Source organism: Mustelus asterias, chromosome 6 (genome assembly GCF_964213995.1).
Source record: "Mustelus asterias chromosome 6, sMusAst1.hap1.1, whole genome shotgun sequence".
Lineage (NCBI taxonomy): Eukaryota > Metazoa > Chordata > Chondrichthyes > Carcharhiniformes > Triakidae > Mustelus > Mustelus asterias.
In genome coordinates, this window is record NC_135806.1 from 8,811,488 (window position 1) to 8,834,933 (window position 23,446).

Here is a 23,446-nt window from a genome sequence, read left to right on the forward strand (position 1 = left end):
CTTGATGCCAAGGGCAGTCGCTCTCACCTCACCTCTGGCATTCAGCTCTTTTATCCATGTTTGAACCAAGGCTGTAACGAGGTCAGTGATCAGAGGTCAGTGACCCTGACAAAACCCAAACCAAGCATCCGTGAGCAGGTTATTGCTGAGCAGGTGCTGCTTGATAGCACTGTTGATGACCCCTTCCACCACTTTACTGATGATCGAGAGTAGACTAAAAGGGCGGTAAGTGACCAGGTTGGATTTGTCCTGTTTCAGATGTACAGGACATACCTGGGCAATTTTCCACATTGCTGGGTAGAAACCAGTGTTGTAACTGCACTGGTACAGCTTGGGCAGGGGCACAGCAAGTTCTGGAGTTAAGTAACTATTGCTGGAATATTATCATGGCCGATAGCCTTTGCAGTATCCAATGTCTTCAGCTGTTTCTTGATATCATGTGGAGTGAATTGATTTGGCTGGAGACTGGGGTCAACTGGAGGAGGCCGAGATGGATCATCCACTCGGCTCTTCCGGCTGAAGATTGCTGCAAATGCTCCAGCCTTATCTTTTTCACTGATGTGCTGGGCTCCTCCATCATCGAGGACGGGGATACTTGTGGAGCCTCCTCCTCCAGTGAGTTGTTTAATTGTCCACCACCATTCGTGGCTGGATGTGGCAAGACTGCAGAGCTTAGATCTGATCCATTGGTTGTGGGATCGCTTAGCCCTGTCTATCACTTGCAGCTTATGCTGTTCGGCGTGCAAGTTGCCCTGTGTTGTAGCTTCACCTGGTTGACGCCTCATTTTTAGGCTTGCCTTGGTGCTGCTCCTGCCATGCCCTCCTGCACTCTTTATTGAAGACTGTCTGTACACAAACATCTGACAAAGTGTATGTCACACTCCACATGTCAGACTTCATATAAGATATTACAGACCACAGCCCAACAATCTTTGGGGAAAAATATATATGAAAAGAGAACCAAAATGAGATATTTACTATCACTTTCTCCTGCAACAATAAAGAAAACAGCCAAAGAAGTACCGATCTAGAAAAATATCCATCAGTGAATCCATTACATCTACTTTAGCACAAGAGCTACAAAGGAAAGGCTCGCATTTATATTGTGCTTTTCACAGCTCGGGACATCCCAAAGTATTTTACAGCTCCTGAGGTGCTCTGAAGTGCATGTGTTAGGGACCAGATCAGAAACTCCAAGGTATGTTATGAAGTATCCTAAACCCAAACTTTTTTTGATTTTGGCATTAGTGCGAGCATAAGGTGTTTCCCTCCAAGTGTGATTCTATTAACCCCCTAGGAAGCTTTTATTAAAACAAACTTATTTTTAACAACACAGTTAAAATGTAACAAAAAGAATTAGCATAACTTTTAACAATTGAAATACTTAAATATGACAAGGTATAATTCTTAGCAGCCAGCTATCTCTATCGTCCCAATTTAAGCAGTAACCCAGCAGACATAAATCCTTCTTCAGAATCAGTTCGCATAAAAAAATAGGCTTGTGCTGATGCTAGATTTCTAGCCTTTTACTTTGGACAGAGATACAGAAAGATACCCTGTCTTCTGACTCCCCATTCAGCAGCCTCCAGAGAAACAGCAGAGCTTCAGAGGAGGAGACCTATTTTCTGGCAGGTCCCAGTCTCCAATCTTCAGAGAGAGCAAGAAAGAGACAGAGAGCTACTTCTCTCCCTCTCAAGATCCCAAGCAGCAACTGAGCTTGTCTCACTGTAAGCCTAGCCCTGCCCAGTCACATGACTTTCCTGTCAATCAACCTTATCAAACCCTACCCTGAAAAATCCCAGGGGAAAACACAAAGATAACAACACTGTGTTAGCCCAGATTAAAACAGACATTCCAGTAGTTAGGATCAATTATGCTTCTGCAGCGTCAACGTGTAGGCTCCCGTTTAGAGACAAAGTGGCACCAGTAAGTAAATGACACAAATACATTTCTTAAGGGCACAGGATCGTCACACCTGTGCTGTAATATAAGGGAATGCGCCACACAGTATGCACAGCAAGATCCCACATAGACAGCAATATGATTGTGACCAGATGATCTATTTTTAGTAATAGCTTGAGGGGTAATTATCACAGTGGACTCGACTGCTCCCTTCCAACAAGGATCATCCTGTAGCAGAGATGGCACGAGACAGACGAGGTCGGGTTAGTGGCTAATTCTTGCAGCTGCACTCCCCACTAATCCCAGATTTCCCCCAGAGTAAGATCACGAGCGATCAGGTCGGACTGCAGTAAAGACCATCGCAGACCTGCCACCGGCTCCCTGAACCCCGCAATCAAATGGTCTCCTGGTTGGTTGTGACTCCATTCGTCTCTGAGCACCCAGTAACTTTCTGGCACCAAGCTGATCACATCACACCGCTGATACCTATGATCTGACTCTGCAGTCAAAAGGAACAAAAGTCAGGATGGAATACTCCCCACTTGCCTGGATGGGTGCAGCTCCAACAACACTCAAGAAGCTCGACACCATGCAGGACAAAGCAGCCCACTTGATTGGCACCACATCCATTCCCTCCGCCACCGACGCTCAGTAGCAGCAGTGTGTACTATCTACAAGATGCACTGCAGCAATTCACCAAAGATCCTTAGACAGCACCTTCCAAACCCACAACCACTTCCATCTAGAAGGACAAGGACAACAGATACATGGGAACACCACCATCTGCAAGTTCACCTCCAAGCCACTCACCGTCTTGACTTGGAAATGTATCGCCATTCCGTCGCAGTCGCTGGGTCAAAATCCTGGAATTCCTTCCCTAACACATGGACTGCAGCGATTCAAGAAGGCAGCTCACCTCCACCTTCTCATGGGCAACTAGGGGTGGGCAATAAATGCTGGCCAGCCAGCAACGCCCATGTCCCACGAATGAATGGAGCTGTTAAGTTTTTCGTAATTTATCTATATGTTGACGATTTGTCTTGTGTGTATAATCTCCAGCGATTCATACAGCTGCAATGGACATGCTGGGCGGACTGGATGTGAGCAGTCAGTGCAGGAAACCTGAGATCATGGCCGACGCAGCTTATGCCATCTTCTCCAAACCAAAGTCATTTACTGGCAACTTTCTCATTGATGAAGAATTGCTGAAAGAACACGGAATCAAAGACTTTGATGTTTACGCAGTTGATCCAGGTACGTGAGAGGGTCTTGCCCACATACGGGGCGGGGGGGGAAGGTTCAGTCGAGGCATTGAAGAAGAAACTGGAAAGGTATCAAAAGAAGACAGAGTGTGCAGGGCTAAGGGGAGGAGGTGAGGGAACAACACTAGACAAATCGCTCTTACGGAGAGCTGGCATTGACCCGATGGGCCCAATGGCCTCCTGCTGTACGGGAACAATTCTGAGAGACTGGCTACAATATTTTTTAGCGCTATTCTTTCCTGGGATGTGGGCATCATTGACAAGACCAGAGTTTGTTGTCCATCCCTAATTGTTCTGGAACCGAGTGTCTCGCTCAGCCATTTCAGAGAGCAGTTCAGAGTCAGCCACACTGCTGTGGCTCTGGAGTCGCACGTAGGCCAGACTGGGTAAGATTTCCTTTCTGACAGGAACATTAATGAACCTACTGGGTTTTTATGATAATCGTTGCCTGGCACCGTTATTGAGACTAGCTTTATATTCCAGATTTCATAGAATTGAATCAGAGAATCCCTACTGTGCAGAAAGAGGCCATTCAGCCCATCGAGTCTGCACCGACCACAATCCCACCCAGCCTCTTTTCCCGTAACTCCATATATTTACCCTGCTAATCCCCCTGACACTAGGGTCAATTTAGCAAGGCCAATCAACCTAACCCGTACATCTTTGGACTGTGGACCGGAAGGAAACCGGAGCACCCGGAGGAAACCCACGCAGACACGGGGAGAACGTGCAGACTCCACACAGACAGTGACCCAAGCCGGGAATCGAACCCAGGTCTCTGACGCGTGAGGTAAAAGTGCTGACCACTGTGCCACCATGCAATTATTAATTGAATTTTAAGTTCCACATGCTGGGATTTGAACCCATTTCTCAAGAGTATTTTGTTTTATTTATTAGTGTCACGAGCAGGCTTACATTAACACTGCAATGAAGTTATTATTCGCTTGACCCTCTGGGTTGCTAGCCCAGTGATATTGCCATTGGCTCGTCCAATTGTCCACAGTCGATTCTTCTTTAATACAGGAATAGAAAAGGCTAAGGGGGGATTGAACAGTTGAGTCGGTTTGATAGGAGCCAGTGATTTTGATAAGAGTGGTAAGACTGTTGCCTCCTTTTTGGCAAATTAGTGAGGTGGAAATCAACTGCAGGTTGTCACTGAGAATGAGGTTGGTCGAATTATCTGATGTGCTGGTTAGGTGCATTGACCATGTTAAATTCTCCCTCAGTGTACCTGAACAGGCGCCAGAGTGTGGCAACTCGGGGATGCTCAGAGTTTTATAAAGTTTGTTTATTTATTAGTCACAAGTAAGGCTTACATTAACACTGCAATGAAGTTACTGTGAAATTCCCCTAGTCACCACAGTCTGGTGCCTGTTCAGGTCAATGCACCAAACCAGCACGCCTTTCAGACTGTGGAAGGAAACCGGAGCACCCAGAGGAAACCCACGCAGACACGGGGAGAAGGTGCAAACTCCACACAGACAGTGACCCAAGCCCGGAATCGAACCCGGGTCCCTGATGCTGTGAGGCAGTAGTGCGAACCACTGTGCCACCCAGTAACTTCATTGCAGTGTTAATTTAAGCCTACTTGTGACTAATAAATAAACTTCAACTTTATTTTCTTTTAGTCCACAGTGAATTATCAATGCACCCGCCTGGGGGGCACGGTGGTTAGCAATGCTGTCCCACAGCGCCAGGACCTGAGTTCAATTCCGGCCTCGGGTCACTGTCTGTGTGGAGTCTGCATGTTCTCCCCGTGACTACGTGGGTTTCCTCCGGGTGCTCCGGTTTTCTCCCACAGTCCAAAGATGTGTGGGTTAGGTGGATTGGCCATGATAAATTCACTCTAAGTGTGGGAGGGATGAGCAGGGTAAATACGTGGTGTTGCAGACATAGGATAGGGCCTGGGTGGGATTGTTGTTGGTGCCGACTCAATGGGTCAAATAGCCTCCTGCTGGCACTGTAGGGATTCTGTGGGCCGATATTTTCCAGCTGTTCCCATTGGAGGGATCCTCTGGTCCCCATGAAGGCGAGCCCCCACCATGGGTTCCCTGACGATGAAGGGTGCGAACAGTGGGAAAACCCATTGACAGCGGTGGGACTGGAAGATCCCTCTGCTGGCAAATGGCGGATCACCCCCGCTGCCACTGAACACACTGTGGGGATGCAGGGGAAAACCCACCCCGGATTTGTAAGCTCCTGTTTTACAGTACTCCAGTAGTTTGTGGGTGCTCCCCGCTCTGTGCAGCTGGTTGTGGAGCGCAGCCGAGGCAAAGAGAGGCAATTAAAACTTCCAAACGGTTATTTCAATAAATCTTAAATCCTAAAATGAAAGCAAAATACCGCAGATGTTGAAAATCTGAAATAAAAAGATGAAATGCGGGAAATTCTCATCAGGTCCAGGAGCCATCTGTGGAAAAAACAGAGCAAGCGTTTCAGTTCAATGACCTTATGAAAGAACTGAAATGTACATTCTGTTTCAGTTTCTCTCTCCACAGCTGCTGCCTGGCCTGCTGAGTATTTACAACAGTTTATCTCGCAAATCCTCAGTGGGGGGAGTTTATTAACCTGGACTTAATTGTGCTGCAGTGCATGTGACTAACCCCCGCTGTTTGGTTACAGGTCACCCTCTGCTCCCCGATTTCTTTTTGGACGTGGAACCTGAGAAACTAGCAAAGAAGATGCAGGATTACGGTGAGTGTCCTCCAGATTTCAACGCTTCATCCAGGGCAGCGATCAGATGAACTAATGTCCACCAGAATTGAATTGAGTTCTTACTGTTTGTTCTCAAAATGCAGGGTTAGTGTGTGATTCATGTCACTCACTCCAGTCCACTCACCATCCTGAATTGGAGATATATCGGCCATTCCTTCACTGTCGCTGGGTCAAAATCCTGGAACTCCCTCCCTAACAGCACTGTGGGTGTACCTACACCACATGGACTGCAGCAGGTTCAAGAAGGCAGCTCAACCACCACCATCTCGAGGGCAATTAGGGACGGGTGATAAATACTGGCCTCGCCAGCGATGCCCACATCCTGTGAATGAATTATCTAAAAATGTGAAAATGTAGAAGTTATTGATGCTAACTTTGAAAGCTTGGTTGTAAATCAGGAGTTGAACCCTGGACATGTATCTCTCGAGTTTCAAATAATGAGGACAGCACGGTGGCACAGTGGTTAGCACTGCTGCCTCGCCGTGCCAGGGACCCGGGTTCAATTCCGACCTCGGCTCACTGTGTGAAGTTTATATGTTCCCCCCATGTCTGCAAGGGTTTCCTCCGGGTGCTCTGGTTTCCTCCCGCACTTCAGAGATGTGCGAGTTAGGTGGATTGGCCATGCTAAATTGCCCTTTAGTGTCAGGGGGATTAGCGGGGTAAATATGTGGGGTTATGGGGATAGGGTCTGGGCGGGATTGTTGTCGCCGCAGACCCGATGGGCTGAATGGCCTCCTTCTGCACTGTAGGGATTCTATGGAGCGGTGATCTCACTGAGACATACAAATTGTTACAGGGCTCGACAGGGTAGATATAGGAGGGATGTTTCCCCTGACTTGTTTCAGAATAAAAGGTAGGCCATTTAGGATGAGATGTGGAGCAATGTCTTCACTCAATGGGTGGTGAATCTTTGTAATTCTCTACCCCAGAGGACTGCGCAGGCTCAGTCATCGAGTATTTTCAAGAAAAGAGATTGATAGATATCTAGCTATTAACGTTTTCAAAGGGTACTGTCGGATAATGTCGTTTGAGGTAGACAGTTGTGACCTGGTTGAAAGGCAGACCAGACTCGAGGGACCGAATGGCCTACTCCTCCTCCTATTTCCCATGTTCCTTGAGTTCTTGATCTTGTGCATGCCGTCATTTGTTTAAATTCATGCAATTGTACTTTGTTTATACTTAAGACTCCCAATAAAGGGGAGGCAATGGCCTAGTAAATATTAATCTAGAAACTCAGCTAATGTTCTGGGGACCCGGGTTCGAATCCCGCCAAGACAGATGGTGGAATTTGAATTCAGTAAAAAATATCTGGAATGAAGAATCTACTGATGACCATGAAACCATTGTCGATTGTTGGAAAAACCCATCTGGTTCTCTAATGCTGTTTCGGGAAGGAAATCTACCGTCCTTATTTTGGGCTGGCTTACATGTGACTCCAGCACCACATCAATGTGGTTGACTCTCAACTGTCCTCGGGCAACTAGGGATGGGCAATAAATGCTGGCCAGCCAGCGATGTCCATGACCCATGAATGAATGAAAAAAAGCCTACGCTGTGAACCAGAATGGACTAAATTCACCAGAATGGGGCATCTTGAAGCATGAGGCGTTTGTTGTACCCTTCAGTTTAAAGTCTTTGAGGCATAATTTTTTGAAAGTTTGAGTTTATGAATGGCAGGGCAATGGGTTATGTAGGACATTAATGAACATTGGGAGGACTCTCCTGAACGAATGAGATTGAAGGATTGAGAAAGAAATAGAGGACTTTCAGGAAGGAAATTGGATGAATTAGAGCCAAAACAGGTAGCAAAAGAGAAATAAAGCGAGAGAAAGAAATATTGGTTAAAGAAAGGGAGAAAAAAAGCGAAAGGCAAACTTTACCTCTATTTACTACAGGTAGGAGTGTGGTTGAACAGTAAAATGTATTCCGTGTTTTCCAGAGAGATCCGTTGCTATTGCAGGAATAATTATCACACCATCTAGAAAGGTTCTTAAGCAGCTAATTACCAGCCCTAACTTTCTGCAGCAAATTTAATGGGGCAATAATTGTGCAAATTCATGAAGTTTTTAAATGACCGGGAGGGTGAAAGTGAGATACTGTTGGTGTGAATCTATTGGCGGAGGAACATTAACTGATCAGAAAGTTCAAAGAGAGTTACAACCCACAGTATTGTTCTATGGTCCCCGAACCCCCACTGGAAAACCAAATCAAATCAAATCAAATCAAAAATTTGTGCAACAATTACAGCACAAGCCATTGACTTGACCTTCTCCAATGAGATTTGGCCCGATATTTCTGACGGTTATTTTGTTGTAGTCACATTGGTTTTTCTCAAAAGTTTATTTATTAGTGTCACAAGTAAGCATACATTAACGCTGCAATGAAGTTACTGTGAAAATCCCCTGGTTGCCACACTCCGGCGCCTGTTCGGGTACACTGAGGGAGAACTTAGCATGGCCAATCCACCTAACCAGCACGTCTTTCGGACTGTGGGAGGAAACCAGAGCACCCGGAGGAAACCCATGCAGATACGGGGAGAACGTGCAAACTCCACGCAAGCCAGGAATCGAACCCGGGTCCCTGGCGCTGTGAGGCAACAGTGCTAACCACTGTGCCACCATTTTGTTTCTTTTTGAATTATTTTATGACTACCCATAACAATATTTCAACCTCCAGATTTGGATAAATAATTGTACAGCATTGCAACTTTCCGTCTCAGAGGCCGAATGTCTCTGTCAGCTATTATTGCAGTGTATGGATTGATGGGAAATCGCCGGGGTTACTGATGTTCCTCTGACCTTGGAGTAGTTCACTCCAATGGGCCCAGTCCTGTGGTAGAGTTAACATGTTCAGAGGAGTGAACGTGGCGGTAGATTTGGTGGAAGTTGGGTTTGAGCCTGGAGCCTAATGGAGGATTACACCACACTTCTCCCAGAGCCACCTCCTCCTGACGTCAGTCAGCTCTGTCAGTTGGGGTTAACCACCATGTACGCAAGCAATTCACAGTTACTGAACTACGGTCTGGAGACATTCAGACAGTGGATAATATTGTTAACAGCAAAATACTGCGGATGCTGGAATCTAAAAAACAACTCCAGAAATTCTGGAAAATCTCAACAGGTCTGACAGCATCTGTGGAGGGAGAATAGAGCCAATGTTTCGAGTCTGGATGACCCTCTGTCAGAACTAATATTATTAATCTACCATACATCCTGAGATAGGCTGTTCATTTTATTGAGTTAAATGTATTTTTATTGCTGGTACTAGTCCAATTTTCTCATTAGACCCTAAAATGCAAACTGCAGCAATATCATTCAATCCTATAGCACAAAGGAGACCATTGGGCCCATTGTGCCTGTGCTAGCTCATTGAAGGAGCTGTCCGATTGGTCCAACTCTCCTCTTTCCCCATTGCCCTTCAAGTCCCGACTGAATCTGCCTTCACCATCCTTTCCGCCTGTGCATTCCAGATCATCGTAACGCGCTATGTGAGAAGAAATTCTCCTCCTCTCCCTCTTGCTTTTGCCAATGACCTTCAACCTGTACCCTCAGGTTACCAACCCTTTTCGTACTGAAATAGTTATTTTCCTGTTTGCTTTATGAAAACCTTTGATAACTTTGAGCAGCTCCATTAAATCTCCCTTCTCTGCTTCAAGAAGAGCAAGCTCACCTTCTCTCGTCTCTCTACGTACCTGTGGTCCTTCACCACGGTACCATTCTAGTCAACCCCCTGGACACTCTCTTCAAGGCCTTGCTGTATTTCCGAAAGTGTGGACGCCCCCAAATTGGCCACGATACTCCAGTTGGGCATCAACCAGTGTTTTATAAAGGTTTAGCTTCACTTTTATACCCACTGTCGCTATTAAAAGAGCACCCCCCCTCCCCCCGCCGCCCCCCGTATGCCCTTTCTTTTCTCACAGCCTTGTCATCTTGCACTGCCCCCTTCAAGGGTCTTTGTAGGTGAGCATATCCATGGTGCGACTCGGCTGCGTTAACAGAGCGGAATTCTGGATATTAACTTCTTTGTGTTTCCTTTCAGGTGCGACTCCTAAGTTTCAAGCAGGAAAGGAAGTAGCTTCAGCAGCAGCTGAGGGGCCAGTGGCTCAGACGTTCAAGGACATTGAAGGAGCTCTCACTGCTGAGGTGGTAAAATCCACTGGCGGCATCTTTCAGTTTGAATTGTCTGGTGAGGTCACTTCCTGTTTATATTGAACATTGGAAATAAGTTTAGTTCTCAGTTCCAATCAACCCAGTAGTCATGCAGAATGTTTTTGACCTGCTTGTGCTTTGACATCAGCCTCTTCTTATACACACTCGGAGCGGCACGGTGGCACAGTGGTTAGCACAGCTGCCTCACAGCGCCAGGGTCACGGGTTCGATTCCCGGCTTGGGTCACTCTCTGTATGGAGTTTGCACATTCTCCCTGTCTCTGTGTGGGTTTCCTCTCCGGTTTCCTCCCACAGTCCAAAAGACGTGCTGGTTAGGTGCATTGGCCGTGCTAGATTCTCCCTCAGTGTACCCGAACAGGCGCCAGAGAGTGGCGACTAGGGGATTTTCACAGTAACTTCATTGCAGTGTTAATGTAAGACGACTTGTGACACTAATAAACTTTAAAACTTCTTGAGTGTTGGAGCTGCACTCATCCAGGCAAGCGGAGAGTATTCCATCACACTCCTGGCAGTTGGTGGAGCCTACTGTTAGTCTCAATCACTGCTCCCTTTCCCTTTTCCCCCGAAGCCTGCAGTTTTGTTCCCCCCCCTCCGCCCCCCCGCCCCCGCACCATCATGTCTTTATCCCATTCATTTTTTGAAAGTTATTATTGAATATGCTTCCTTTGAGGCAGCGTATTCCAGCTCCATCATAACCCACTGCATTCGCAAAAAGAATTCTCTTCTGCTATTCTTTGCAATTGCCTTGAGTCTGTGGAAATAGCTGGGGAGTTTTGTGGAACTTGCCGCTAATGTGTAGAATGGTGATAAATGGCATTTCAGGAGCTTGTTCCTTTCCTTAGTGACCGAGGCTTTGTTAATACACCGGGCTCTCACTGTAACGCGAAAGTGCGGAAATGGGTATAACTTGGGTCCACCTTGGACCCATGGGTTTTCGGTCGGCAAATACAGCCACGAGTCTTCTCCCCCATGATCAACACAGCCACCCAATTTCAAAAAGAATAATTAAAAGGAGCCATTGATATATCTTGATTGATTTTAGCGCCTGCTTTATTCACTCAGTATGAAGACTGGAAGTTGTCAAGGTGGGCACACAATACTGAATCCTAGAATCCCTGCAGTACAGAAGGAGGCCAATCGGCCCATCGCGTCTACACCGATTCTCCGACAGAGCATTTTACCCAGGCCCATCCCCCACCCTGTTCCCGTAACCCCACATATGATTAATCCACCGAATCTGTACATCTTTGGACACAAAGGGGCAATTTAGCATGGCCAGTCCACCAAACCTGCACATCTTTGGAGTGTGGGAGGAAACCCACGCAGACACGGGAGAAAGTGCAAACTCCACACGGACAGTCATTGGGCACTGGCGGAATCGAGCCCGGGTGCTAAACACCTGCAATAAATTAACACAGATCCCGAGATATGGGCCCCAGGGACTGGGTGAAAACAAGAGTTCCAGTGTACGATCCAATCTAAAACGAACAGGAGGCGGCTTCCATTTTAACATCACAGCTAATCATTGGACCCAGGGCCACGTGACACCGCGGGATTATAAAGGCGCTCTCCTGGAATCGCGGCATTGTTTTTATTTTTGGATGGAAGGCTTTTCCTCACTCTGCGCGTTTCGTGTCAAAATGCTCTGGCTTGCCCTTTGAACTTTACCCTTTATGATTTGCCGATGCAGGTGATCAGCCAGGAACCTGGTACATCGATCTGAAGAATGAAAGCGGCAGCATCGGGCACGGAGCTTTCCCGGGAAAGGCAGATGTTCTGATGAGCATGAGCAGTGAGGACTTCGTAAAAATGTTTGCAGGTGAGACCTTACAGGAATGGGATCGGCCATTCAGCCCCGCGAGCCTCTACTGCCACTCTGTTAGACCATGGCTGATCCAAATTTCAACTCCCATTTAAATTGCCTTCGATCCCCTTGTCTGACCAACAACAACTTGCATTTATGTAGCATCTAAAAGACTTGAGGCAGTTTGCAGGAATGTTCATAGAAGCCCTATTGTACAGAAGGAGGCCATTCGGCCCATCGAGCCTGCACCAACAGCAATCCCACCCTATCCCCGTAACCCCATGTATAGTGCTAGTTCCCCTACAATTTAGCACGGCCAATCAACCTAACCCGTACATCTTTGGATTGTGGGAGGAAACCGGAGCATCCGGAGGGAAGCCACGCGAGACGTGGGGAGAACATGCAAACTCCACACAGACAGTCACTCAAGGCTGGAATCGAACCCGGGTCCCTGGCGCTGTGAGGCAGCAGTGCTAACCACTGTGCTACCGTGCGTCCCATGTTACCGCACAATATCGGGCACAGAGCCACATGCGGAGATATTGGGGCAGGTGACCTTGGCCACTGAAGGCGCGGCCACTGGAAGCACATTGGTTAAAATCAGTCAAGTGTAAGAGGGCAGAATTGGATCTGGGCAGAGGTCTCAGAGAATTGTGTGGCTGGAGTGGCCAGACCATGGAGGGATCTGAAAACGAGGAGTGAGAATTTTAAAATCCAAGCTTTGCTTAACCACGAGTTTAATGTACATAAAAAGATAGAAACTAGAAGCAGGAATAGACCATTCGGCCCTTCGAGCCTGCTCTGCCATTCATTATGATCATGGCTGATCATCGAATTCAATATCCTGATCCCGCCTTCTCCCCATATCCTTTGATCCCTTTAGCCCCAAGAGCTATGTCTAATTTCTTCTTGAAATCACACAACATTTTGGCCTCAACTACATTCTGTGGTAGTGAATTCCACACATTCGCCACCCTCTGGGTGAAGAAATTTCTCCTCACCTCAGTCCTAAAAGGTTTACTCCTTATCCTCAAACTATGAAGTGGCCAACTATTGTCCAATTTAAGGCCCTCAATCTGCCTCCATTGCCTTACTACGCTAGGCAGTGGAATGTGGGCAAGAGTGTAAAGGTCGTTTCTTAAACATCTTTGTTGAACGGGAGGAAGGAAGGGGGGGGGGGGGGGGGGGGGCACATCATTCGGAGAGTCCTGGTACACATTGGGGGGCACCCCCCCCCCCCCAAAGGTGTTAACTGCTTGGCCTCCCAAATTCGCGCTCCCACCCTGACAATCTGCACCTCCCCTACAGCAGACCCCCCCCTCCCCCCCCACTTCCTCCATCACCCGATCCATAACTGTACCAAAACCACAGACTTGTCTCTTTCCAATGATTCCTCGCAGTCTCAGCAGTGCCCTCTACTGAGCGATGGCGCTGCTGGGCCTGCTAGAGCTCTCAACCAATCAGATTGGCTGGCAGTTCTCAGGGATGGGACTTTCTCCCACTGAAGGGGCTGAACTATGAGGTGAACCTCGCTGAGGCTGCCTGGGGTGCGTTACGTTTGCGGAATCGTTCGTTTGGAACTGACCTCCCTTCTGGTGTTGGCACAGGTGGGCAGTGTGTGGAGTTGGTGGAGAAGAGCTATACATCCCCCCCCACACCCCCAGGCTCCTCTGTACCACCCAACCTGGGGTTTCTATTGGATCCAAACCAAGGGCCTTGAGTATAGGTTAGTCATGATAAAATTCCAATAGAAATCTTACGTAGAGAGTGGTTAGAGTGTGGAACTCACGACCACATCAAGTAGTTAAGAACAGCATTGATACAGTAAGAGAAAAGCTAAATAATTGCACAGGGGAGAAAGGAACAACAGAAAATGCTGATCGGGTCACGTGAAGTTGGAAGGGGCTCATGTGCAGCATAAACTCTGGCATAAGGGGAGGCGGTGGAGTAGAGGTATTGTTGCTGGACTAGTAATCCAGAGACCCAGGCTACTGCTCTGGGGACCTGAGTTTGAATCCCACCACAGCATATGGTGAAATCTAAATTAAATTAAATTCTGGTATTAAATTCGAATCATAGAATCCCTACAGTGCAGAAGGAGGCCATCTAGTCTGCACTGACCACAACCCCATCCAGGCCTTAATTCCATGTATTTACCCTGCTAGTCCCCCGACACTAAGGGACAAGTTACCATGGTCAGTCATAGAGGTTTACAGCATGGAAACACGCCCTTCGGCCCAACTTGTCCATGCTGCCCTTTTTTTTAAACCCATAAGCTAGTCCCAATTGCCCACATTTGGCCCATATCCCTCTATACCCATCGTACCCATGTAACTGTCAAAACGCTTTTTAAAAGACAAAATTGTACCCGCCTCTACTACTACCTCTGGCAACTTGTTCCAGACACTCACCACTCTCTGTGTGAAAAAATTGCCCCTCTGGACCCTTTTGTATCTCTCCCCTCTCACCTTAAACCTATGCCCTCTAGTTTTAGGCTCCCCTACCTTTGGGAAAAGATATTGACTATCTAGCTGATCTATGCCCCTCATTATTTTATAGATCTCTATAAGATCACCCCTCAGCCTCCTACGCTCCAGAGAAAAACGTCCCAGTCTATCCAGCGTCTCTTTATAACTCAAACCATCAAGTCCCGGTAGCATCCTAATAAATCTTTTCTGCACTCTTTCTATAATAGGGTGACCAGAACTGTACATAGTATTCCAAGTGTGGCCTTATCAATGTCTTCTACAACTTCAACAAGACGTCCCAACTCCTGTATTCAATGTTCTAACTGATGAAACCAAGCATGCCGAATGCCTTCTTCACCACTCTATCCACCTGTGACTCCACTTTCAAGGAGCTATGAAGCTGTACCCCTAGATCTCTTTGTTCTGTAACTCTCCCCAATGCCCTACCGTTAACTGAGTAAATCCTGCCCTGGTTCAATCTACCAAAATGCATCACCTTGCATTTATTTAAATTCAACTCCATCTGCCATTCGTCAACCCACTGGCCCAATTGATCAAGATCCCATTGCAATCCGAGATAACCTTCTTCACTGTCCACTATGCCATCAATCTTGGTGTCATCTGCAAACTTACTAACCATGCCTTCTATATTCTCATCCAAATCATTAACATAAATGACAAATAACAGTGGACCCAACACTGATCCCTGAGTCACACGGCTGGTCAGAGGCCTCCAGTTTGAAAAACACCCTCTACAATCACCTTCTGGCTTTTGTCAAGAAGCCAATTTTGTATCCACTTAGCTACCTCACCCTGGATCCCGTGAGATTTAACCTTGTGCAACAACCTACCATGCGGTACCTTGTCAAAGGCCTTGCTAAGTCCATGTAGACAACATCAGCTGCACTGCCCTCATCTACCTTCTTGGTTACCCCTTCAAAAAAATTTGTGAGACATGATTTTCCACTCACAAAGCCATGCTGACTATCCCTAATCAGTCCTTGCTTCTCTAAATGCCTGTAGATCCTGTCTCTCAAAATACCTTTCAACAACTTACCCACCACAGATGTGAGGCTCACCAGCCTGCAGTTCCCAGGCTTTTCCCTGCAGTTCCCAGGCTTTTCCCTGCAGCCCTTTTTAAACAAAGGCACAACATTTGCCACCCTCCAATTTTCAGGCACCTCACCTGTGACTATCGATGATTCAAATGTTTTAATTCAAATTGCTAGGGGACCCGCAATTTCCTCCCTAGCCTCCCACAATGTTCTGGGATACACTTCATCAAGTCCGGGGATTTATCTATCTTGATGCACTTTAAGACTTCCAGCACCTCCTTCTCTGTAATATGTACACTCCTCAAGATATCACTATTTATTTCCCCAAGTTCCCTAACATCCATGCTTTTCTCAACAGTAAATACTGATTAGAAATATTAATTTAGGATCTCACTGATCTCTTGTGGATCCGCACATAGATGACCTTGTTGATCCTTAAGAGGCCCTACTCTCTCCCTAGTTACTCTTTTGGCCTTTATGTATTTGTAGAAGTCAACCTAACCCGCACATCTTTGGACTGGTCATGATGACCGTGAAACCATTGTCGATTGTTGTAAAAACCATCTGGTTCACTAATGTTCTTTTGGGGAAGGAACTCTGCTGTCCTTATCTGGTCTGGCCGACATGTGACTCCATGTGGTTGATCCTGAAATGCCCTTAGGGATGGGCAATAAATGCTGGCCCAGCCAGTGACGTCCACATCCCATGAATGAATGAACACAAATAAGCCAGTTGGACCTGTTTGTCCAGATAGAACAACTCAACTTCATCTTTGCTCATTTGTAAAAGCCTAATTTCTCTCTCTGTTTCAGGTGAGATGAAACCAACCATGGCCTTCTTGTCTGGCAAGCTGAAGATAAAGGGAGACATGTCCCTCGCCATCAAACTGGAGAAGCTGATGACCCAACTCAAGGCCAAACTTTAGCCACACGGCGATCAATTTCTTGCACCATCAATGCAGAACGTAATGACCTCTCGAATACTGATTGATTTTATATCTTGTTGCATGAACGTCCCAATTTACCATTTGATTCCTGCCCGTTTAATTTATTCTGCCAAACTGAGAATTCGGCCTGAAGAATGTAACTTTCCAGTCAGGTGGGTGAAATTGGAGCTTGGAAATGAATTGTTCAATATTAATGAAGGAAAGAATTCTGATGGCGAGGACTCACTAACTGGGTGTCATCCACTGTCACATGCGATTCGCAGAGAGAATGGCGAAGGACCTTTTGGGGGTTAGATTAAATGATTACAGTGGTTTATTGTGTCTTTGTTAAGATTGCCTTTGCTAAGTCAGTCAGCAAGTCTGAGTTCATTGCTGTTTTGGCAATTTGAAGAAGTTTACAGTGTAACTTTTTTTTCAAACAAACACACATTTCCCTTTTTATTTGATGAATTGTCCTCCATTATAGTCATAAGTCACCATGAATATTGATAAAGCATTAAATTTAATTAATGTCACACAAGAATAATTGGTATTTATTTTCAGCTGCTCGTGGACTTTGACTCATTTTTACTCTTCTTCCTTATTCCATGAGGCGCTTGCTGTCGACTGTGACTGTTGGCTTTTGTTGTGTTAGGAAGAGCATAAGTGGCGGCGTGGTGGCATAGTGGTTAGCACTGCCGCCTCACAGCGCCAGGGACCCGGGTTCAATTCCGACCTCGGCTCACTATGTGGAGTCTGCACACTCTCCCCATGTCTGCGTGGGTTTCCTCCCACAGTCCAAAAGATGTGCAGGTTAGGTGGATTGGCTATGCTTAATTGCCCCTTAGTCCCCCTTAGTGTCAGGGGGACGAGTAGGGTGTTATAGGATAGGGCCTGGGTGGGATTGTTGTCGGTGCAGGCTTAATGGCCGAATGGCCTCCTTCTAGACTGTAGGGATTCTATGAAAGCTGTAGAGATGTTGAAAACTCAGTAAAGGGAAATAAGAACCACCTTGCCAGTCTTAATGAGGCTTACCTATTATCAAAGAATCAGGGTAGCAGAGTCACTCGAGACTCTCGACATTGTTTCTGCGTGAGTTTCCTCCGGGTGCTCCAGTTTCCTCCCACAGTCCAAAGATGTGCGGGTCAGGTGGATTGGCCGTGCTAAATTGCCCCTTAGTGTCAGGGGGACTAGCTCGGGTAAACTGCATGGGGTTATGGGCCTGACTGCCGGTCAGGTGTGGTCGGTGCAGACTTGATGGGCCGAATGGCCTCCTTCTACACTGTAGGATTCTATGGATTATATGACCTCAGGGAATGGTTGTCCCTGCCCTGTTGCAAGTGGCCCCAGACCCAGGGAAGATTCCTTTCCTCAGAGCAATGAGCCACGGCCAGCGGCAGAAGCAGATATTCAGAGGTGACGGCGAAAAAGCTGGAACTTTGAAGGACGTCAGCTGCTTATTGGCAGAGGACCCTTCTGGAGGAAGACTTAGTGTTTCCTTAAAACACATGAGGAAGGCACCTCATATATCCTTTTCCTGGCCATGTTGTTCACTGAAATGTCAAATGGAAAGCTCCTTGGAACAACTGAAGAGGAAAGCGCAAGACCCCGAGACATAGGGAGATGAGCAGATGAACCTACCTTTGGGCAGATGACTATTACTGGAGTGTGGGAGGAAACTGGAGCACCCGGAGGAAACCCATGCAGACACGGGGAGAACGTGCAAACTCCACACGAACCGTCACCCAAGGCTGGAATTGATCCCAGGTCCCCGGCGCTGTGAGCCCTGTCAGTTTCGTAAATAGGTTTGAGTGTACCTTTTATATTTCAATAACATACAAAAATCATGGAAATAAAATATCAATTTTTGACAATCTAAAGACCATCTAATTAGTAATTGGAATTACACTTGAACTTGCAGAGTTAAAAGGAAAAGAGCGAGTGATTGGGACTGACTGGATTGCTGTACAGAGAGCTAGCATGGAGTCAATGGGCTGAATGGCCACCTTTTGTGTTGTAAATGATTCTATGGCTCTATCTGTTGGCTCGACGCTGTTCTTTGAAGGCTTTGATTTGATAGTTGATTACCTACCAGAGTACAAATGGCATCAGTAACGACTTTTTAGAAAACAAAGCTGCAAACAACTATGTATGAATGATACTCTTAGCACACTGATGTTATTACGCTCTCTGATTGCATTGCCCAGACTGCAAACACCTTCCCCATACCAAGATGTTGGACCCTGTCCTCAATGCAACTTGTAGAGCTGCCTGAGACATACTGAAGTGGATAATCTGTACCTGCTTACTGGCATCACTCCACCTGTTACAAAGAGGCAAGTTAGAATGCAGATCAGTGAGTCTCTGCATCCTCTCTTCCAGAAAGAGCCAACAACAAAGAGGCTCAACCTAAGGGGCAGTTTCTTACAGACTGTCCAGCTCCAACTGTAATCCCTACAGCTGCCTCTTTGCTACTTGGTCAACACATCTACAGATGAGAGCACGAGGTGTATATTGACCCAGAGAAATCCACTCCATCAGGAGCCAGTGAAATAAGGCCTGAACAAACTGGTGTTGGCCGTGCAAGCCCCTCAGGCAGAAGTGAGGATCCAGCCAAATGAATTATGTCGACTGACTCTGGACAGGGATCCCAAATGACAAAACATCTTCCAGAATACCCTTTACTCCCAGAGCTTTGGAGCCCAGAAGGTGATCAAGTTAAAGCCTTTGTGGAACAGGTAGAGTCATGACAAGAAGATATGATAAATACCAAACTTAACCTAGAATCATAGAATGATACAACAGAGGAGGCCATTCAGCCCATCACATCTGGCTCTGTGAAAGAGTTATCCAATAGTTCCAGTGCCTTACTTTCCCCATTAACTTGCAAATCTTTTCTCATCCAATAGCTCCAGTGCCTTACTTTCCCCATTAACCTGCAAATCTTTTCTCATTCAAGTATTTATCCAGTTCCCCATCTTGAAGATTTCAGTTGAATCAACTTTCACCATCATTCCTGCTGCTGATGCCTCATTTTTGGATGGAAAATAAGGGGCAAAGGAACAGTGCAAAAGATTCTTCCAAATGAGCAAACTTTTGGAATTGGAAACTTCAGTAACCTATGGGAAGGCAATAGTATACAACCTTCCATACCACTGGGCACTGCAGCACATAGTTCTGACTATTGGAAAGAATGTTGAAGTTCATAAGCTTCTTGTTTTGGTTTGAGTATTTTAAAAGTTGTTTAAATGCCCTGAAGGTCTTCAACTAGCAAGACAAAATCTTCATGAAAGGGGGCAAGGAACGTGTAGACACAAAATTGCATGATTTATACCCAAATTTAGCAATAGAATCCCAACAGTGGCGGAGGCCATTCAGCCCATCAAGCCTGCACCAATAATCCCACCCAGGTCCTATCCCCATAACCCTGTGTATTTACCCTGCTAATCCTCCCTGACGCTAAGGGGCAATTTAGCATAGCCAATCCACCTAACCAGCACATCTTTAAACTGAGAGGAAACCGGAGCACCCGGAGGAAACCCACACAGACACGGGGAGAACATGCAGACTCCACACAGACGGTGACTCAAGATCGGAATTGAATTCGGGTCCCTGGAGCAGCAGTGCTGACCACGGTGCCACCCCAGGTTAGATGCTCTGGAAGGATGGAATATCCCATCCAAATGAGGGGCTTTTGTTTGGTACTACCTATCTTAAGTTTTATTAGAGGCAAACCCTATATTAACAGATTGTGTCCAGAGCAAGGGGAATTCACTCTTCTTCCGGGAGGGGGCGAGCTTTGCTACTGATAAGTAGATTTTATTCCTTCACAATGGAAGAATGACTGCAAGATGCCACTTGTGTAATTCTGGTTTTGAAGCAAAGCCCAATTGCTGCTGAATCACAAAAGGCAGCATTCTCCACACCATTCCACTGTATCAATCAGAGGGGCGGGGCCAGGGAGGGCGCAGGCGCAGTCCGAACACCTAGGTACATGAGAGCGCGCAGGCACAGAGCGTACATCCAGGGAAGTGAGTGCGCGCAGGCGCAGTCCGAGGACCAAAGGAAGTAAGTGTGCGCAGGCGCAGTCAGAGCACCAAAAGTAGTGCAGAGGGGCGGGGCCAGATAAGGGCAGGGCGCAGGCGCATTCCCAACAAGGCGGCAAACGCGGACGCGATGGGGTGAAGGATGGTTGGCTGCAGCCCGGGGGGGAGGGGGAAACCATTCGTAGCTGCACTTCCGGTTGCTTCTGGCATTTATTTCCGGTGTCGTTGCGAAGGCTCCGTGTGAGCCGCTGGGCCCCTATTTTCCGTTCCGCCCCTTGGAGAAAACAAAACGCAGCGGCGGCGGGTGAGGGGCGACGGTCGGTGATCGGGGCCCCCGCGGGAGGCCGCGCTCCGCCTGGGGATCGAGACCGGGCCAGGGGGAGAAGCCGGCTCCCCCGCTCGCACACACAGGCCGGGCAGACAGTGAGAGCGCAGCCGGGGCCGCCCGCGCTGTTCCTATGGAGGCCGAGGTGCAGGTGGGTGCGGGAGCCGCTGACGGGGAGCCCGGGAGCGGGGCGGCCGGAGCCGGGGGGCCGCCGCTTCTCAGCCAGCCCCCCTGGGGGGGTGACAGGCCCCTCGCTCCCGCTCCGCCCCCTCTCCCAGTCACTGTCCAGGCTCTTTGTGTCTCTCTCCATCCGGGCAGCGAGTCTGCGCAGTCCCGAGCCAGCGGCCACACAATGGACAGCACCCTATAGAATCTATACTGTTTATATACAATCTGTACTCTGGATATAATCTATACACTGACAGGGGGAGCAGAGAGAGACTGAGACAATCTCGTATATAATCTATACTGTTTATATACAATCTATACACTGACAGGAGCAGAGAGACTGAAACAATATTTAATCTATGTTGTTTATATATAATCTATACACTGACAAGGGGGCAGAAAGAGACAAACATAGATAATCTATAGTGTTTATATATAATCTCTACATGCTGACAGGGGAGCCATGAGTGTCTGAGACAATATCATATATAATCTTTATTGTTTACATATAATCTATACTCACTGACAGGGGGAGCAGTGAGAGATTGAAACAATAGCACGCATAACCTATACTGTTTGTATATAACCTATACACTGACAGGGAACAGAGAGAGACTGAGACAACATCATATGTAACATCCTTCTGGTATCTACCCTTTCAAGTTCTCTCATATGTTTCACTAAGATCACCTCTCCATCTTCTGAACTCCAATTAGTATAGACTGTCATTGAAAACAAGGAAATGGCAGTGGTGTTTTGTATCAGTCTTCATTGTAGAAGATTTAGAAAACTTCACATCAGGTGAATGGCAGGGAGGAAGTCAAAGCTATCACCATGGCAGAAATGTGCTGGGAAAACTCTTAAACCTAAAGGCAGACAAGTTCCCAGAACCAGATGGTTAGCATCCTATATGGTCTTAAAAGAAACGGCAGCAGAGATAGTAGAGACATTAGTTTTAACCTTCCAAAATTCCTTAGACTCAAGGAAGGAGGAGGACAAATCAGGAAACTATAGGTCAGTTAGCCTAATGTCTGTCATAGGCAAATTGCTAGAATTCATTATTAAGGAGCATATAGCAAGAAACTTGGATAATTATAATGTCATCAGGCAGAGTCAACATGGCTTTGTGAAAGGGAAATTGTGTTGAACTAATTTATTAGAGTTTTTTGAGGAAATAGCAAGCATGGTGGATAAGGGAGAATCTGTACTTGGAGATCTAAGAAAGACATTTGATAAGGTGCCACATCAAAGATTACTACACAATGTAAGATTACATGGTGTAGGGGGTAACATATTAGTATGGCTAAAAGATTGATTAGCTCACAGGAAGCGGAGAGTAGGAATAAATGGGCCATTTTTTGGATTGGCAAGAATTTTCTAAGTTTTTCAATGAGATTGTTTCTCATTCGTCAAGACTCTAGAGAATACAGGCCAGTTTCTTCAATCTCTTCTTGTAGGACAACATGCCATCCCATGGATTAGTCCAGTCAACCTTCATTACACGCCCACTATGGGTAAGGAGATCAAATCTATAGACATATCTCCAACTGTATCTAACCAATTGCAGCAAAACAAGTTTAGTCCTGTACGCAGATCCTCTTGCAATAAAGGCCAGCTTCCCATCTCCTACCTAATTGCTTGCTGTACCTGCATTCTGGCTCTGTGACCCATGAACAAGGTTGCTTTGGACATCAACGCTTCTACATTTTTATTTTTCCTACCAAAGTAGATAACTTCACATTTTTTCCATATCTTATTCCATCTGCCATATTACCCATTTACTAAGCCTGTCTAAATCCCCTTGTAGCTTCTTTGCATTCTTATCATAACTCACATTCCCACCTTGTCTTCTGTCACCAGCCAACTTGGAAATATTACATTTGGTTTCACATTCAATTCATTGGTATAGATTGTGGATAGCATTGGCTCCAGCACTAATCCTTGCCGTACCCCATTAGTTACAGCCTGCCAGCCTGAGAATGGTCCATTTATCCCTACACTCTTTTTTCTGTCGGTTAACTAATTCTCAAGTCATGCCAGTTTATTACCCCCAATCTCACGTGTTCTAATTTTATTTATTAATCTCTTCTGTGGGATCTTATTGAAAACCTTCTGAAAATCCAAATACACCGCATCCACTGGTTCCCCCTTGTTTATTCTGCTAGTTACGCCCTCAAAGAGCTCCAACAGGTTTGCCAAACATGATGTCCCTTTCATAAATTCATGTTGACTCTGTGCAATCTTACCATTATTTTCTAAGGGTTGAGTTATCACTACCTTCTATAATAGATTTCAGCATTTTCTCTACCATTGATGTCAGGCTAATGGTTCCCCATTTTCTCTGTCCATTCTTAAATAGCATGGTTTAATTTGCATACTGTTTATATATAATCTACACACACAGAATATACCCACACGAAGGGAGAAACAGAGCGAGACTGATCGACAATATAAACAGATATATAGTTCTATATATAATGTACGTAGACTCTGTATATACCCACACTGTAGGAGGAGAAAAGCAAAACGCATTTAAAAAATATACACAGAGGTGCGCTCATATCAGGAGGATACATACACACACTGTGTAGTATATACTATGTATATG

At 46.4% G+C, this 23,446-nt stretch overlaps 2 protein-coding genes across 7 annotated transcripts in view; both read left to right on the forward strand.

The window, feature by feature from the left end:
* The window catches only part of hsdl2 (hydroxysteroid dehydrogenase like 2), a 127,651-nt gene extending 110,813 nt beyond the window's left edge, over nucleotides 1-16,838 (forward strand). For all 4 annotated transcript variants that reach the window (XM_078214075.1, XM_078214073.1, XM_078214072.1 and 1 more), the window contains 5 exons: nucleotides 2,962-3,156; nucleotides 5,787-5,858; nucleotides 9,918-10,064; nucleotides 11,738-11,866; nucleotides 16,187-16,838. In XM_078214075.1, the coding sequence (XP_078070201.1) occupies nucleotides 2,962-3,156; nucleotides 5,787-5,858; nucleotides 9,918-10,064; nucleotides 11,738-11,866; nucleotides 16,187-16,299 (656 nt within the window). In that variant the 3' untranslated portion in view covers nucleotides 16,300-16,838. The remainder of the gene's footprint in view (nucleotides 1-2,961; nucleotides 3,157-5,786; nucleotides 5,859-9,917; nucleotides 10,065-11,737; nucleotides 11,867-16,186) is intronic.
* A 3,774-nt stretch (nucleotides 16,839-20,612) lies between these two features.
* Nucleotides 20,613-23,446, forward strand: part of kiaa1958 (KIAA1958 ortholog) — a 112,896-nt gene continuing 110,062 nt past the window's right edge. Inside the window, exon 1 of one of the 3 annotated variants that reach the window (XM_078214064.1) lies at nucleotides 20,613-20,821. The gene's annotated coding sequence lies outside the window, so the exon portion shown is untranslated. The remainder of the gene's footprint in view (nucleotides 20,822-23,446) is intronic. The other 2 variants (XM_078214063.1, XM_078214062.1) reach the window with 2 other exon arrangements.